The 17,083-nt window shown below is 45.3% G+C and overlaps 5 protein-coding genes and 2 non-coding genes across 7 annotated transcripts; 3 read left to right on the top strand and 4 right to left on the bottom strand.

Annotated features, from left to right (window-relative positions):
- Positions 1-207: 207 nt before the first annotated feature.
- On the bottom strand, positions 208-1,960 carry JR316_0009837 (uncharacterized protein; the record flags this gene model as incomplete). The annotated part of the gene is made up of 5 exons (XM_047895519.1): positions 208-1,172; positions 1,233-1,582; positions 1,645-1,781; positions 1,842-1,861; positions 1,915-1,960. 5 exons carry the CDS (start codon positions 1,958-1,960, stop codon positions 208-210), a joined length of 1,518 nt encoding a protein of 505 aa, XP_047745238.1.
- A 768-nt stretch (positions 1,961-2,728) lies between these two features.
- On the top strand, positions 2,729-5,820 carry JR316_0009838 (NAD(+) kinase; the record flags this gene model as incomplete). Its single annotated transcript, XM_047895520.1, has 10 exons — positions 2,729-2,993; positions 3,053-3,194; positions 3,244-3,475; positions 3,527-3,983; positions 4,035-4,111; positions 4,182-4,371; positions 4,422-4,722; positions 5,180-5,386; positions 5,439-5,658; positions 5,722-5,820. 10 exons carry the CDS (start codon positions 2,729-2,731, stop codon positions 5,818-5,820), a joined length of 2,190 nt encoding a protein of 729 aa, XP_047745239.1.
- A 120-nt stretch (positions 5,821-5,940) lies between these two features.
- Positions 5,941-7,904, bottom strand: JR316_0009839 (Salicylate hydroxylase; the record flags this gene model as incomplete). The annotated part of the gene is made up of 9 exons (XM_047895521.1): positions 5,941-6,261; positions 6,315-6,365; positions 6,415-6,504; positions 6,562-6,735; positions 6,792-6,809; positions 6,869-7,209; positions 7,259-7,327; positions 7,383-7,600; positions 7,867-7,904. The coding sequence occupies 9 exons, from the start codon at positions 7,902-7,904 to the stop codon at positions 5,941-5,943; spliced, it is 1,320 nt and encodes a 439-aa protein (XP_047745240.1).
- Positions 7,905-11,422: 3,518 nt separating this feature from the next.
- On the bottom strand, positions 11,423-13,238 carry JR316_0009840 (G2/mitotic-specific cyclin cdc13; the record flags this gene model as incomplete). The annotated part of the gene is made up of 5 exons (XM_047895522.1): positions 11,423-11,548; positions 11,604-11,744; positions 11,797-12,336; positions 12,389-13,162; positions 13,224-13,238. 5 exons carry the CDS (start codon positions 13,236-13,238, stop codon positions 11,423-11,425), a joined length of 1,596 nt encoding a protein of 531 aa, XP_047745241.1.
- A 923-nt stretch (positions 13,239-14,161) lies between these two features.
- On the bottom strand, positions 14,162-14,247 carry JR316_0009841. The gene has a single exon. It is a non-coding gene; the product is annotated as a tRNA-Asp (tRNA).
- Positions 14,248-14,856: 609 nt separating this feature from the next.
- JR316_0009842 (Phosphatidylinositol 3,4,5-trisphosphate 3-phosphatase and dual-specificity protein phosphatase PTEN) lies at positions 14,857-16,697 on the top strand (the record flags this gene model as incomplete). The annotated part of the gene is made up of 4 exons (XM_047895523.1): positions 14,857-14,932; positions 14,983-15,917; positions 15,969-16,235; positions 16,290-16,697. The coding sequence occupies 4 exons, from the start codon at positions 14,857-14,859 to the stop codon at positions 16,695-16,697; spliced, it is 1,686 nt and encodes a 561-aa protein (XP_047745242.1).
- Positions 16,698-16,861: 164 nt separating this feature from the next.
- Positions 16,862-16,947, top strand: JR316_0009843. The gene has a single exon. It is a non-coding gene; the product is annotated as a tRNA-Asp (tRNA).
- Positions 16,948-17,083: the final 136 nt, after the last annotated feature.

The following is a 17,083-nucleotide window of genomic DNA, read 5'->3' on the forward strand; positions in this document are numbered from 1 at the left end:
TTTGCACAAATCGACACAAACTTAACCATTGAGGACAGAAATTCACATGATGTACATTGCAAACACGGATGCGGAGTCGAACTCGAATATGTCGAGGACGGTACATTATTAGGTATTGAAATCGTTGGAAGACATTGGGCCAATAATCCAACCACATAAGTTCCTCATATCCTTACACTTTGAAATATAGACAAGAAAATAACTCGCCTAATAGCCATATCTCTCCCAGTCCGCCTTAGGTATGCGCTCACACCACCCTAGTACCTTGATCGCAACCCTTTCAACCAGTCCATCGTAATCAAGATTCTGAGTAGGTATAAAAAGCCCTGTATGTGCGTTGACTTCGTCATCCACACCGGCGATTGGCACATTCTCCCATTTCTCCAGACCCCCCAATACCTGGCCGAGGCCCGTAGGAGTAACAACAAAGTGTCGCACAGTTTTCGACTTTTTGTGCTCCTTTTCCTCTTGTTTGGCCGATTTCGCTTTCGCCTTTTCTTCTTCTTTGCGATGTTTCTTCTCTTCTTTATGTGCAGCTTTGAGTTCAGATTTGGAGAGTTCAGCGTATGGGGGCGGCGAAGGTGAATTTGTACTAGAACTGAAGCTGTGCCCCGTCGTATAGGAGTGTTGAGAAGAATCAAAAGATGAACTTGACGTCGTGCTGGTAGGAGTGAGTATACCATTGGCAAGCAACGCCTCATTATTGTCGAGTGTATCACTGGAGGGTTCATGATGTAACGGAGAACGGTTTAGAAGGAGAAGATTACGTTTGGCACGGGGGACAGTCGTAGTCCAGTAGTTTACCCAAAGTCCGCCCCTTGTACCCCAGTCTACGAGGTTGGTATAACGTTGTTTGAGTCCAGACGGATCAAACATACATATTCCGAATTGGAAGTGTTCCACTATCCATCGTTTACTAGCTGTAAACGGTTCATCTGCATGCTTCCGCAACCAACGGACCAGAGGGTCATCGGGTTTCGCAGAAACGAATGTTAAGGCTCGATCTACGAGCGATGAAGATCCGGATGGGGATGGGGATGGCGAGCGGGAGGGAAGGGGAGATAGGCTGAGGTAGGATGAGGGTGAAGATACACCGCTTTCTCGAGAAGGGTGTGGTGAATGCGCAAACAGTGACCTAGGACTACATGCGTACGGTGCATTTCCGACGTTGGCTATCGAGAGCCAAAATTCCCCATTGAGATCAGTATTTCAGCTTGATGGAAGCAAGTCACACATATGCGTACCATTTATCTGTCTTTTGAATGCTTCCCAGTCGTCCGTCACTCCGCTATCGACGATGTTGACTTGCGGATGTTGATTCAAAGCACGTTCTGACTGCTTTGCCTTCTCTTCTTCGTCTTCTTTCCCTTTCGGTAACAAAGATGCAATACCGCTAACCACGACGTGGGGGTGCATGCCCAAGAATGGCGTGTCAAAAGCTACAACACCAACAATACGTTTTGGTCTATTGCCTGGATAACGATGTGGGTTATTAGAGACGTCTGTGGCTGCCTCGGCAGCAAGAAGTCCGCCCATTGAGTGTCCCATGAGTATCACTGGACCTGGAGGCTGAGTGGAAAGCCTAATTAAAAGGTACATATTTCTCGTAAGCCTCGATCGTTTCCTTGGAATAGGGTCGCTCACCATTCTAAAAAGTTTCTCGTAGCATGTGAGATCGGTTTTACACTCTTATATGTAGGGTATAAACTGCTCTGAATCTTGATATCGAGATGCTGGGGAATTATGGTCTCAAGCCGCTCTTGCAAGTGTTTCGGGAATGACTGTTGGGGTATGAAGGAAGTTAATCAATGCGCGACCCTATCTTGTGCCTGAATCCTCACTTGAAATGTGGTATCGTTTCCTTACTTCGTCGTCAGGTTTACGTCCACTCTCAGAATCACAACGAAAGTTCACCTTGGAACCCATGGATGTATATCAAGTGGACCAAGACGACTGGCATTCAGGTTGAGCTGGTATACGATGAATTGGGGTGTAAGGCAATACAGACTCCTTTCCGAAATCCTTTTCTGAATGGCGTATCCGTGGAAATCAGATAATGATCACAATCGGATAGCAAGCCAAAGTTGCTGCGTACAAGTTACTCGGAGAAATGGCACAGTCGTTCGAATCACAGTGAGCGTTCACTGGGCACATGATGGGACATAACTGCAAGGAAGTCAGCCATTCGTGCACCTCTGATTCCTTCGAATATGGTCAATTTGTTGGCGGTTGCAGGTCGGGCAGCCATTAATACACTCCCTCCAACTGCTTGACGACATGTATGTCGTTTACCTGAGCAACATCCACATACAGTGTTATTGTTAAAATCAGGACAGCAGAGTCATGTGACTGCGTTTATTTGTCGAAAGATTGTGTTGACATTGAACGTTGAACGTGAACGTTGACTTACTTTGTCTCTTCGTCGTTCAGGGTCAACCCTGATGCCCTTGAATTTGCGTGGATATGCGTTAAACATTATGAACCTTCTCTCAGGAATTTCAATACTGCCAAAGAGATAGCTCCTAAATTGTAAGTCCAAGATCTGTGCACTGACATAAACTGAAACTTTCAAGTAAGCAGGCCTTCGATCTTCAATGGACCTTGCCCCCCATTGTCTCAATCGCCTCGTTGTGAGCTTTCCCGCACATTTTCGTAATTGTTCCCGAATCCTATCACCTGCAAAACATTCTGGAAGCACACGCGTTACTGCAGCTTGCAGTGTTGAGCCATGGATCCGACTTGCTTCATCCATTCTCATCTTGATCAGGCTGCTAAATTGGGCGAAGGCATCAAAACCAAGAGTAACAGCAGCGACAATGCTGCTGCTATGAGCCCATTTCAGGATTCAAGCAAGCAACGTCCACTCCCGGCTCAGCCTCGTGGATCTAGTCATGACAATGCCGATATAGAAGGTACATCCTTTGATGGCCTGAAGACACATTTACATCTTGCTGCGACTGCAATTGGGGTGCGTGAAATCAGTAAACAACTCGGTATGATTTGTATTTCCCAATTAGTCCCACATACAATGCATGCTAACGACTTCTCTCAGGCCGTGCTCATGTTCAGCCTAACATCAGAAATGTCTTGATTGTTACTAAAGCCCACGACAACAAGTTGATCAAACTCACTCGAGAACTTGCCCTGTTTCTTATGCATAAACACCGGAGAGGATCAAAACGTGGGTTGGTCGTGTTTGTATCAATCCCTTCAATAAGTCGGACCATTCTAACCGTCAAGCAGATATGTGGATAGTCAATTGCGTCACTCCTCATTATTTGATGCGGAAAGCATCCAACGCAATCACCCTGAATTCTCTCATCCTTTTCCAAAGCGCCGTGCGAATAGTGTGTACGCCGTCTCGACTCCGTCGCCCACTGCCACAGAGACAGAGGATACCGACGATGGCCAACTTCGTTATTGGACGAACGATCTGTGCAGGAGCAAACCTCACATTTTCGATTTTGTCGTCACAGTACGTTTATTTATCCCGAAGAATTTCATAGATCATCTAACAAGTTTACAGCTCGGGGGCGATGGTACTGTTCTGTATACATCTTGGCTTTTTCAGCGAGTGGTTCCCCCTGTTCTTCCGTTTGCGTTAGGCTCTCTTGGATTTCTTACCAACTTTGACTTTGCTCATCACCCAGAGGTGATGAATTCTGTCATTGATGGAGGCATACGAGCCAACCTTCGGATGCGTTTCACCTGCACTGTGTTTCGTTCTGTTCCTATTGAAGAAGGTCGTAAGGCATTGAAAAAGGGCGAGACAGGAGAGATCATGACTAAAGACATGGCGAATGGTTGCTGGGAAGCTCTTGAGGGTCGCTGGAATGGCGGGTTCATGGGAGACGAGAAATGCAAATCCCGGGATGAAGAAATTCCCTGTGTAACCGCTCGGCCCACGGAAGAATTTCAAGTATTAAATGATCTTGTTGTTGACAGAGGACCAAGCCCATATGTTTCTCAACTCGAATTATTTTGTGAGTCTTTTTCCCAATCGTTGTATCAATTCGTTTGCGACTATCTTTCAGGCGATAATCATCATATGACAACTGTTCAGGCTGATGGATTGACTATTGCCACGCCAACCGGATCCACAGCTTATTCTGTGAGCTCAGTTCTTCAGTACGATTCTATAAACAAATTTCACTTATTTATTTCGTGGTTTAATTTCATAGTTATCTGCAGGAGGCTCTCTTGTTCACCCTGAAATTCCTGCCATTTTGATTACACCCATTTGCCCCCACACCTTATCATTTCGGCCAATGCTTCTTCCAGACAGTGTAGAACTCAGGATATCTGTTCCATACAACTCTCGGAGCACCGCTTGGGCATCATTCGACGGTCGGGGAAGAATTGAACTCAAACGTGAGCCACGTTTTGTCTGCATGTTATGCGCCGCTCACTATTGATGGTAGAGGGCGATCACGTCAAGGTCATGGCGTCCAAATATCCTTTCCCCACTGTCTGCGCCGATACACAATCAACCGACTGGTTCCACGCCATTTCGCGTACTTTGAAATGGAACGAGCGCGAACGGCAGAAAGCATTTGTGGTGGTTGAAGAAGACAGAACTCCTATGCGTTCTGGGAAACAGCCCCTAGAGTCTATCGAGGCTCCCCATCCCATATCCGCCATTGATCAAAGGCTGCAAAGTAACATTTATGGGAATCAAGATTTTGCACCACGTTCGGAGGAAATATTCGATATCGATGATAAGTGTGACGACCGATTTGCATGCCCTCCCCCCCACATGCCGGTTGTCTCACCGAGACCCCATTATGTTGGGGTCAATTCGCCTAATGACCGATGAAACCTTATGGAGCCACTATCAAACAGGCCACACAATGCTTCAAAATCTTTTGTTCACATTTATTTCCTCACATTCGCTCTTTCATCGAAGTCGCTTTTTACCCTAGTACATTTTCAATTTGAAGTGATCATTCCACCCATTACATCAGTATTGACTTCCGTTCTCATACGCCTCTGTGGTTCATGATCATAATCAGTGAATGGGCTGTTTCTGAGATGTCGTACGGTTTATTGAAAGGAGGTTCCTGTTTCCGAAACTAACCCTGTCTCTGGTAAGCCCCACCTGTGTGATCTGTTTCCCAGACAAGACAAAGCTCACCTCTTTAAATAGATTCACAAGGTATATTTAATGCGAAGCTTGCAGTGTCGACAATGTCAATCTGCCCACATCTGCCCACGTTTTAACATCTACGCCCATCATGTCAATTTTTTATTACGAACCATTCTATGACTTTGAACGCTTCCTCGAAGAGACAACACCGTCCAGAACGAACATCGACAGTGGCACTCTTGCGCGCCGCTCTAAAGAGGGCAGTGTTTCTGAAGGTGGTATTCCATCCTTAAAGCCAAGGTACGTGTCGTCGTCGTTGTACAGTTCTTGTTCTCTGACTCGTCTGCATCAGGATGGATCTCCACGAAGATTCTAAGGCAAACTTGGTCACCGCTACCTTTGAGTTGCCTGGTCTCAAGAAAGAAGATGTTGATATACAGGTCAACAATAATCGTCTCACTATATCTGGCGAGAGCAAAATCTCGAGCGAGAAGAAGGCAGAGGGATATATTGCCAAAGAAAGGCGGTCTGGCAAGTTTTCTAGAACCCTGCAACTTCCTCAGGGCGTCGAGGTTCGTGTTTGACCAATGGATGTGCTACGTTCATGTTTTCAACTCAATTATCCTCTCATCCAGGAAAATTCTGTCAAAGCGTCTCTTAGTGATGGCCTATTGACCGTTACTTTCCCGAAGTCCGCTAAAGAGAATTCTCCCAAGAAGATTACGATCAACTAGATGTGTACTGTCAACTCTTTCCAATCTTTTGAAGACGGGTGTATTTGTAATTGCCACAGTGTATTTCAGTCAAATTTTGATCCCATACACTTTCAGCATTGGGTTTAATTGTACGATAATTCAATGCAAGTCTCTCAGCATTTGCAATGCTCTTTCCTTGTCCTCCTCGGCTTGACCCTTCTTTAACGTCCCCAGTTCCGTTTCGTAGAGACCAAAATGATGGAACAACTTTTCGGGTGGTATTATAGCATCCCCCTCTTCCGCAGTTTGAAAATCTGGGGGAACCATTTCAAGGATCCTTCCTGCGCGTCTTGATTGTTCAATAAGGCGATTCCCAGCGGGGCAACATATGGCGCTGTATATCTCAGATATCTTGGGTAGTGATATATTTCCAGTGCCGTGTAGTCCTTCGGAAAACAAGTTGGCAAGGATGTATGCATCCTGTTTTCGAGGTGATCAATCTCCTGTGCAAAGCTTGTTCAATCACCACTAACCTCAACTGCACGTCCTGCTCCGTTTCCCAGGAAAGGCGTCGTGGCGTGTGCCTAAATATTAATTAGGAGATTGACTAGGTTGGATGATAAGGAAGTTTACCGCGTCTCCACCAATGACAACACGACCTAGACCATAGCAATCCATTGGAGGGACTGTACGTATGACCCATCTCGTGGGTTTCTCAATGAGCTGATAATAAAACAGGCATTTATGGTACAGTTTATGAGAGCGGTTTTGTATACGTACGGCAACCATGGCTTTCACTTCATCCTCCCATTTGGTGAAGAGAGCTTCGATTTCCTCAAGCGGGCATGGGACAATGGTAGGCCCGTCATACGCTGCACCCTCTGTAGAAAGGTCAGCGGTAAGGGCAGCAAAATTTATCATCCCATTCGCGCTGAGTGGGTACGATACAAAGTGCTAGGACAAATGGATTAGTATTTCTTGGAATTTCCAGTTTATGCCTCGAAACTTACTCTCCATTTACCGGAGTACTAAACGGTGAAATTTGTGTTAGTAGGATCATCGTGGTCTGGAAATATCTTATACTCACTATCACAAAAGTATCAAGCGCTCGATGCCCAGGAAATATCTTCCGTAAGGCTTCTTTAGAGATAAGCGCTCGATATGTTACATACCCAGAACAAACGGGTTCCATGGATGGGGATTTTGGAAGCCCACGCTTGGTGAGGAGGTGCTTTCTCACCGCTGATTTGATGCCATCCATCCCTACGACGAAATCACATTTGGCCATTTTACCATTTTCAAAGTGGAGGGTGACCTCTGAGTCGCTTTCATCTACAGAAACAAGTCGGTGGGACAGGTGGATGGGACTATTAGAATTCTTCACAAGAACGTCCTGTAAGCTCGCTCTGTGCATCCATGTGGTACCACCTGAGATACTTTCAGCAATAAAAATATCATATAAAAACAGAAAACATACCAATAGATACGATTTCTCTGATGTTGAGGCCCTCACTTTGGTCAGCCTTGCGGACGTGGAATACAGTTTCTGATAATGCTTTTAGACATTTTGTATGGATCAGAGTAGTTTAGAGAGCTCCTACGGGGGTTGTCCAAATTAGGGGGGCGTTCCACTATCTTGCTGAGATCTTCTTCCAGACCGAGATTTTGGAAGATGCTCCATGCCCGTGGCCAGAAACCTATTCCTGCACCAATCTCTGATATTTGGGAAGATGCTTCATATATGTTAATTTCTAACTTCTGATCCAATCCCATGGCTTTAAATGCTGCAGATAATGTTAAGCCCCCGATACCTGCCCCACTAAAAAACAAGATTGTTCAGAAAAGAACCAAAGAATTTGAGAAGAGAAACTTGCATTATGGCGACGCGAATTTTCTGTTGTGACATGAATGACAATGTAAACTTGAAGATCTAAACGGTGTGTGAGCAATTTGTTAGAAGATAGTTGAATAGGGTGTCATACTCTCAGTGAACTCTTGTTTTATATTCGTTGGGCGGAGCTTGTGTTCCGTCCTGTGGTATCCGATACCATTCAGTCAAAAAAAGATTGCACGTATAGTACGCACGTTGGGAACCGGAAGTACTCATCCATACGTACAGGCATGATGTGATGTAAATAACACTGCAGTGACTTGATTATCGAGAGCAATATACATCCAAGTCCAAAGAGATACCACGCTTGCCATAAGCCGAGCACTTTCGACAATTGAATGACATATGGATGGAAAATAGCGGATGCTAACTTCCGCCTTGGTAAGAGTGCTGATGGCCGCAACATGCCGCCTGTCTTGAACCGACATTTCATGGCCACTCTGTATGATGACTTGCCTTCCCTTTGGTCAGGACTCATAACTTATTTAGTAAAGACCTTACATGCGAAAAAAGTACGTAGTCTATCATTATGCCATGCATAAACCCAGGGTCCAAACAAGCGGAAAAAGTCGATTACTTCAAGTTGGATTACTCGACTTTAATAACTCCTTAATACATATACGTTACAGTACTTACTACTATGTACGTACTAAAGACTTTGAAAGCCCAGATTCTTATGACGAGTCGGGGGGAGTTTACTAAGTTAATAGCGATGATCCGCGCCGGACTGCGACGTACATGAATCCATCTCTACAAGCCAAAGGTACCGTTTGGCACTCGGTAATACGTCCAGAAAATTGCACCACCCACTCGTATGGCTCAAGTGTAGGGCGACTTTCGTATCACAAGGTATTACTTTCCCTGGACAAATTTTTCACGCTCCTACGATTTTTGTGCGGATAAGATGATGTGCCAAATGGTCCAGAATAAGCGTCGTCTATATGAGCGGTTTGCGATAGCCGGAAATTGACAACACCAGGTAAGGATGTGGGATTGTGGGCAACCTCGTCACTTTGCGTAAGCCAATTTGGTATTGTTCCATGTGCAGTGGCATAGGATAAATCTGATTTGGCTACATATATTCGAAGAGACATCAGAATGAATACGATGCCTATTTGGATGAATAAATGCTTGACTAGGGACATGTCACAATCGAGCCACTCACCAACGGTCGGGACAATGGCATTCTGTACAATAACCTTGCCGTTGTTGTTTGAGTAGTATAGAATCATCAGCACAATCCATTGGATAGTGTAGAGCATGGCACTCTCAATGATGATGCGCAATATATGGAGCAAGCTAAGCTTTGAGCTGCGATCGACGATACCGTGAGAAGTAGACATTTGGTGCTGTTTATATATCTTCAGGGTGATGAAACAGGTAGTGATGAAGTTCTGAGAAAATGCCAGCGGGAAGATGGAGTTAACTATAGCCCAAGATGCAGAAGTGCTGATGCCCGAATCAGGATGTGCGAACCACCAAATGGAATATACGTTGACTCCTATATTTTAGAACGTCAGGATTCTGAAATATATTGAACTGGATCGACAGCAGACCTATTGAAATCACCACGAGTGCGATAGGTAGCGATACAATTAAGAAGTTTCGGTTCCATACATAATAGCATCGGTATATCTGAATTGCAATCAGCAGACTCCAGTCCTCTTGAATTAAAAATGCCTTACCACCAGGAAATCTCCAACCCATACTACCGTACAATAAACAGTACTGTCTAAGATGTTTTCCCATCTTGAGAAATCGTACAAGTAGGCAGCCGGTCCCAGAGGATTCACATAATGTACGTATCCTCTTACAAAACGAAAAAATGCTAAGCCTGAATAGACACCCAATTATCACGCTACTCCTCACATTAAACCCCTAAAAGAGAACTTACATATGTGAAATGTAGCCAACCCAAACATTAGGAGAGTGGCTATGAGATAAATCTATGCGTATGTGTATCAGCATTTGAACAATGAAATGTGTCAAATCCGACTCACTTTATTGCCCCTGCTACGTCGACTCTTTTGCGCCATGGTTGGGAGTGCCGAGCAAAACAGGGTGGTGTATATTCCTGGATTCGTTCCTTGGGAAATATCTCGAGGATTACAGCCACGCTTACTCACCATAGACCCACATCTAAATATTTAGGTCAGACATAGGAAGATATGATTTCAATATGACAACAACGCCACCTCTATTATCACGGCGAAGTAGTGAGCAACATCGAGCGTAAGAGCCATGACAGTATCTCCGAGTTATCTTTGACTGGTCTAATTACAGTGGAGAAATTGGGGTCACGACGCCAGGCTTGTCAGAGGGAGGATATAGATGTTTGACAGGCGCCTAGGGGAACATGAACTGTCAACGTCCAAAAGACAGTAAAGGGCACTGAAGAAGGTGTATTATGGTGATTCTGTCTACGCACGAATTTGTTTTAAAATTGAAAATTGCTTGTCGAACCAATCCGCTGTGTCCTACTTGATTTGAAATAGTCAAGAGTAAGCGACTATAAGCGAGCTAATTAAATAATGATAGCCGCGTGTCCTCCGCGTGCCTCTTGAAAAGTTGAATTTCCTTTCCTGGCTGCCCATCACAAGCTAAGACAATGGCAGGTCAGGGGAGGTCTCACGAATTGGTCACGATTATTTCTAGTTATTTATCTCAGATTAGCGTGTTAGGAGCTCAATTGAATCACTATACCCTAACATTTCGGAGGAAGTGAGTAAAACGGATAGTAGGGGTAAACTGTGATGAAGGCGGCCATTGTACATAAAATTCGTGGTCCAAAGCGGCATCAATATGCGTCCGGGGTGGACAGATTGTATATAGGAACGTTAACATGATTTACATAAATCCAGTTGATTTGCTCAATATACCATGGTTGTACATCTTTCATTGCACAAAGAGAGGCGAGGAGAAATAATTATTCGTATTTTTAGAAGGTTTTTTTGCCACCTCCTTTGTCCCTGATTTCTGTTACTAGTTACCGCCATGGACCTTCACGCCGCTATCTCTTTTGCTAGTCTCACACGTTCACGTCTTCAAGTAATTCCCGTGATTGTATTGACTATTAACGTTTTACGGAAAGCAGACGTCCGTTTTGCATTTTTTGCGATTGAAGTCGTCCATTTTGCAAAAATCCAAAACAGTTCTGAACAACAAGCATCACGTTTAATATGGTTGGACGGGTAGACCTTGCCGCACCTTATATCACACCTTTGTTCTATATCCCCTGAACAGTGAATTGGCCTGTGATGACATAGCTAGCCACAAAGTCTAACAGTCGCAGCCCTGCAACCCACGCCGATCCACAGGGTCCTCCTCCTGCCTTAGTCAAGATGGAGTGACGTCATCAACTGGAATGGTGAAAGTACTGGTTGGACGACCAACCCCTGTACGTATCATTTAGGTTACACTACGAATATATCTTCACTGGATGTGTCATACAAGACTGCAATACACCGCATCCAATTACGAAAACAACACTGATTCGAAGGGGAAAAATAGACAAGTAAAGGAGAGTGAGGGAGTAAAAAAAATAAAAATATTTGCTTTCTTCAGAAAGAAATAGTGCAAGGGCGATGTGGAAATGAACCCATCATTTACATCGATACATGCGGCCAAAAGAAATTCATCATGATCGTGATCATTATAAACAAGTGATGAAACGAAAAATGATGAACCCATCGATCAACGTCCTACCACCAGCCAACAACTCCTATCTCGCAGAAAGTAAAATCGCCTGCACTATGCCTCGATTCGCAGGCTTGCACGTTGGCATTCTTCCTTGATATCAGCCACATCTTTTTCCAAGTTGACTGATCCATTTTCAGGCCAGAGTTCTAAAGCCCAGCTCTGAATGTAAGCACTGGCCTAGGCGTACCATGAGCATGCAATTGCGCGAAGAATTCGGATAATAGTCGCTCACCCTGAAGAAACGCTTATGCGCGTATTTCTTGAACAAAGAATCGTGCTGGATTGGGTTGGTGATAATATATTCCAGAAGGATGCTAGCAATAGGCAGAATATCTTTCTCGCCATATGTTGTGTAATGCTCAAGATTTGGAGTCTAAGAAGGACGGGTTAATTACACGAAGTTCAAAATTGCAGAAACGTCGCACCCATTGTTCACGTCCCAAAGATACCCTAGCAAGCCAGAGAGACGCAGCCGACATCAATGAAGGTACTATACCGATCAACCGCCTTTCAACCAAGCCAATTTCCAATAAATATTTAGCAATCGTCCTAGCACGGACTTCACAGTCGTCCGCCTTGCTACCGCGGCGCAGCCATGTCATTGGGCCTGGGGCTCTCAGATCATAGTCAAGAATTTTCAAAAGATACCTCTCCGCTTTGAGAATTTCTTCAATTGTGTACTGGTTGTCGGCGAGGTAGGCAAGCTCCTTCACAGAGGGGGCGTAAGTTTCTTCGAATTTTGTCGCAACGAAGAAGCACGCAATGCCAACGAGCTGCAACTTCGAAATAGAAATGGGGCGTTGGCTCAAGAACCGATCAAGGATGTTGACGCAGAGGAAGAGAGACTCCGAAACGAGATTGAATCTGGCGTGAATCATGAGAAGCCAATCAATAAGAATTCCCCGATGCTCCCATGTCATCTCCCCCTGCTTTTCCATGTAATTAGGGTCAGGCATGCACGCAAGCTGAGGCATCGTTAGATATTGGAGATAAATTATTGAAATAACAGATACTCACTTCAATTTCCTTAAGATACACACAGGTTTCCGCAATATATTCACTAACCATGACAGGATCATCCCAGTCTTCTGCATCAAGATCGTCCCATAGTTGCGGGGCGTTGGAGGCGTCGGCAGCTTCAAGCTCAGCAGCGATTTTGTCCGCCTCGGCTTGTGAGTCGTCAAGAACTGGTTTAGCGATGGTGATTTCATCGGTATGGCGCCTCTTTGAAACTCGAGTGGCTTCTTCATCTTCTTCCTTGACAATTCCAGCGGTGCGAGTCACCTTTCGAGGTTGATCAACCACCATTTTCTCCCCATGGTCAACAGACGCTTTCCTCGTAACAGCGGGTTGAGTGCTTGTCTTCGACGAGGTCGTGACCGCTGCCGTGGACTCTACAGCAGCCTTGACCGTTCGCCTCGTCGCTACTCCAGCGACCAAACGCCTAACTGGAGCTTTGACGACACCCTTCGTCTTTGCAGCGAGCTCTTTCGATTTCTCCGCCTCCTTTCCTTTTGCACCAGATACGGCGGAGTCTTTTGGTTTATTGTTGGTAACCAGACCAGTGACTTCAACCAAGGCTTCCCTCTTCCTCTTTACGCCGCCCTCCTCTTTTCCCGCATCGGCTAGCACAGACTTGGCCTTTGATGCTGCGGTCGACGCTGTGGCACGGGTAGTCGCGGAAGCGGCAGTGGAAACCCCAGTTTTCAAACGCGCGGCCACTCTCGTTGGGCGTGCATTAGCATTCTCAGTGTCTTTTGTGGCACGCACTACTCTCGTTGTCCTCCTCACCTAAATGGTTACGCATCTTGAGATATCGGAGCTGACAGACATTGCAACAAAAAAGACTCACTGGGATGGAGGACATAATTCCTCCTTTTCGGAGGGTGTTAGTATATTAAACGGTAGGTTAGCGTATCGCAAATGGGTTTCGCAGGGCTGTGAGTGAAAAGGGCAGATGTACAAGAGACACAAAGTTGAACTGACTTCGAAGGAGAGGACAAGGATAGCGCATCGATTGGCACGCTCATATTTGGCTATAAAAATACATGAACAAATAAATGATACGCGACACACACGTGACCGTATTCACGCTCTTAATGACCGTCAATCCAACGCGTCGGCCCCTAATCCCATCTTGAGTTCAGAAGGAAAACTTTGAACGTTGAACTTTGAATGAAACCAGATAGTTGATGCTACGTCTGTCTATTAGTATTGTTGCCGTATCTTTACAACCCTTCCCAATTTAGCGACCCCTCAAGCTCCTTGCCTCTGTCCTGGATTTGCTGTGCAGAGTGAACAATTTTGTGAGCATCGACGAGTTGTTATGTTAATAGAAAAGAGATACTGCATCCTTGTTAGCATATCGGTTAGTGCACGCGCCTGTCACAAAAAAGCATGTCCGCACAAAAGAGACAGAGAGCTATTTGACTTGTTCGACCAAGATTCCTGAGTGGATGTAAAGTGTTTTTTGTATATTCTTGGGTAAAAATTCAACTATAATTGGAAAGGTCCGTTCTGTCTCTGAGCCAGTAGCAACAGTTTTCGGTGGGTCGGAATGCAGCTATTGCGACCAATGGATGCATATTGTTGCTATTGGAGTTATTTGTTCGCCTACTACTTTTATTGTGGGGAGTCAGACATTAACTCCAAACGTTGGTTGACTTTTGTACAACCTAGTGTTCGTCTTCGTAGTCCTGTATGAACAGTCATCGGTTCTATAATGTATTGCAGAAGGTCAACCTATACCTTACTACGACATATGTAAAGTCGGTGTCAAAAATTATTATTCTCTCTGTCTGGGAGTCGAACCCAGCTTTCGCGCGGACGTGCTTTCGCATGACAGGCGCGTGTACTAACCGATATACTAACAAAGACATATAAATAGTTTTACAAATTTTTGATGGCGACCAGGTAAGAAGCCGGAAATATTAATAAGCGGCGTATTACGCCCTGAATGTTTGCAGGTTGGCTCCTATGATGTCAGTACCATTGCGATGCCCTTGCACACCAGTCCCTGTTTTTTGGGTTCGATCACACAGGCACTCTTCATCTAACTTCCATGACAGACTATATTCGACGACTAGTTTCAGGAAACAAAGCCAGGTTTAAGGATCGTGAGCTCAATCTGGAACTCGGTGAGCGTTCACCTGTGGTAATGTTCGGATTCGCATAAACGTTTCTAACAAAAGGTCGTAGACCTTGTATATGTCACTGACCAGGTCATCATTATGGGATACCCTGCCTCGGGTATCGAAGGACTCTATCGGAACCGTAGAGAAGATGCTAAGAGATTCCTGGACGCCAGGCATGGGAAGAACTATTGGGTCTTCAATTTTTGTCCCCTGAAAGAGAATTCGTATGAATCGGATATTTTTGAGGGAAGAGTTAGCCGCTACCCTTTTCCAGACCATCAGTGAGCAGGGAAAGGTCATCGAAAAGGTTCCCGTTTGACACAAGTTTACAGCGCACCACCTCTCGTCATCATGCCACTTGTTGCCAGAGAAATGGATGCTTGGCTGAGTGGTTCTCCTGATCGTGTGGCAGTTTTGCATTGCAAGGGTAAGTAACTTCATTCTGAATAATTGTCGCTTGTGAACTATCTATCGCAGCCGGGAAAGGACGCTCAGGCACTATGGCCTGTACCTATCTTCTCTCCCTCGGCGATGTACCGCAGCCTCCTCAATTGGAGCGTAATCAGACTTCGAAAGAGCGGGCCAAGCGACGCATTGAAGATGCTCTCGATGTCCTCCCACCTGATGAGGAAAACCAGCCACCGGTGGCCTCAAGACCAACGTCTCCTCCGTTCGTAACACCCGCTATTGGAATCTCCGACACAGCTGGAATATTCGATGCAGAGTCAGGTGGACGGCCTTCCATACCTACCGCTGGAGCGGAAAAATCGTTTACGGACTCTTTGAAAGGCGTACTTGATTTGCACACTGCTCGCCGCATGAAGCCTCCTTCTGAGCAAGATGGAAAGGCAAAGCAAGGTGTCAGCATACCCAGTCAACGACGGTTTTTGTATTATTGGGCGCTCATTCTTGCTCATGAGGCTCCAAGTCACCTCTGGGGACTCGGCAGCCTCAAATCGACGAATATCAATCTTCAGTCATCATGCCTCGACAAAAATGCGATCCAGCGGCCAAAAGTACTACTTACGCAGCTCAACATTCGGATGCGGGAGACTTCTAACATGAAAATGAATTTCGTCAAAGCGGCAAATATGGTTATCGAAAGAACCAACATGGCTAAGGCTCCCGAGAACACGTCTACGCAACTTTGGGCGTCGATGGCCCGTTACGATGATAAGATGGTCAATCTACTTGAGGAATGGGAGGCTTACACACGCGATTCGAGTGGAAATATGGGCAAACGGAGGCCTGGGTCGGACCATCTACCACGCGGGGAGTCCACTGAGGATGAAGTGTTAAGTCATATATTTAAAACCGGAAAATGGGACAAAGGAAAGATGGTGCGGAGTTTTGCTCGTCTTGGGGTGACAGATTCCAAGAAAAATGAAGGTTCGGTCGTCATTGATGAGAAGGTGGGGTAATTCTTTCCTTTTTCTTAAACTGGGCTGAGAGAAGATAAGTAGCATGGGAAGATTCGTGTCTATGCCTTGCGCCCTCTGTCAGACAAGAGATGGGAGGGCTTGAAGCATGATTTACACAAACACTCGGCCCAAAATAACGATGAACATCAGACGATAGAGGCCAACGCAACGACTCTCGGAGTATCTCGTTCAGAAGCTAATTCGATTAATGAGGTAGTACCCAAGGATGCAAAAGTAGATCACAAGATTGAAAATGGCATCATTTTGGACGCTGCACGCGAAGTTAGAATCAAGCTTTATATGGGCCAGGTAGAATTTTCTCGTTGATATCCCTTCTCCAAACATTTAAAATTCAAAAAATAGGTTTTCATGGGGTGGTTCTGGTTCATACCAACATTTCACATGTCCCAGCCTCCACCATCTTCTACCAGTACAGAAAAGGTAGATCCAACAATACTCAAAGCCAACATGACTCTCAGTCGCAAAGATATTGACTTTCCGCTGGGTGTTGGAAGCGCCATTATTGACATTGACATTCAAATGGAATGGGCTATGCCTTCCCCACCTTCCCCCTCAGCCGTTGACATTTCAAATCTCGAACCACCGTTGCGTACACGCACAGAGGATTCGAAAATAGGTACGGACCCTGAGCCTGAGCAGAGTGGGCTGGCGGCTGCCTTGCAGGCCATTGTAGGTAGTGATGGGATGGAAGGGATGGGGAATGTTGGCGTTCGAGAGACTGTCGAGGCAAAACAAGGTGCAGACGAGTAGATTTACAAGCAATGAAACATACGATGTGTATTTTTTTATTTCATTGATAGTATAACATCGCAAATATTTTTGACCCTTACTGTGAATCTGAAGACCTTTCGATCTAAAAGGAGTTCTATCATAATGTAATGGTGAATTATGATATCTTTGAGACGTAAGACATGTCTCTGTTAGTATATCGGTTAGTACACGCGCCTGTCAGGCGTTTACCAGATCGCGCGAAAGCTGGGTTCGACTCCCAGACAGAGAGATAATCTTGACTTTTTGTTATGAGAAACACAGAACCAGTCTTTCTCGCAAACACATTTACCATGCACCCCACAGCATGTCCTCAAATATTTAGAAGATTTCAATCCATACGTTTAAACGTTGTCGTGTATTTCTTT

Source organism: Psilocybe cubensis, chromosome 9 (genome assembly GCF_017499595.1).
Source record: "Psilocybe cubensis strain MGC-MH-2018 chromosome 9, whole genome shotgun sequence".
Classification (NCBI taxonomy): domain Eukaryota; kingdom Fungi; phylum Basidiomycota; class Agaricomycetes; order Agaricales; family Agrocybaceae; genus Psilocybe; species Psilocybe cubensis.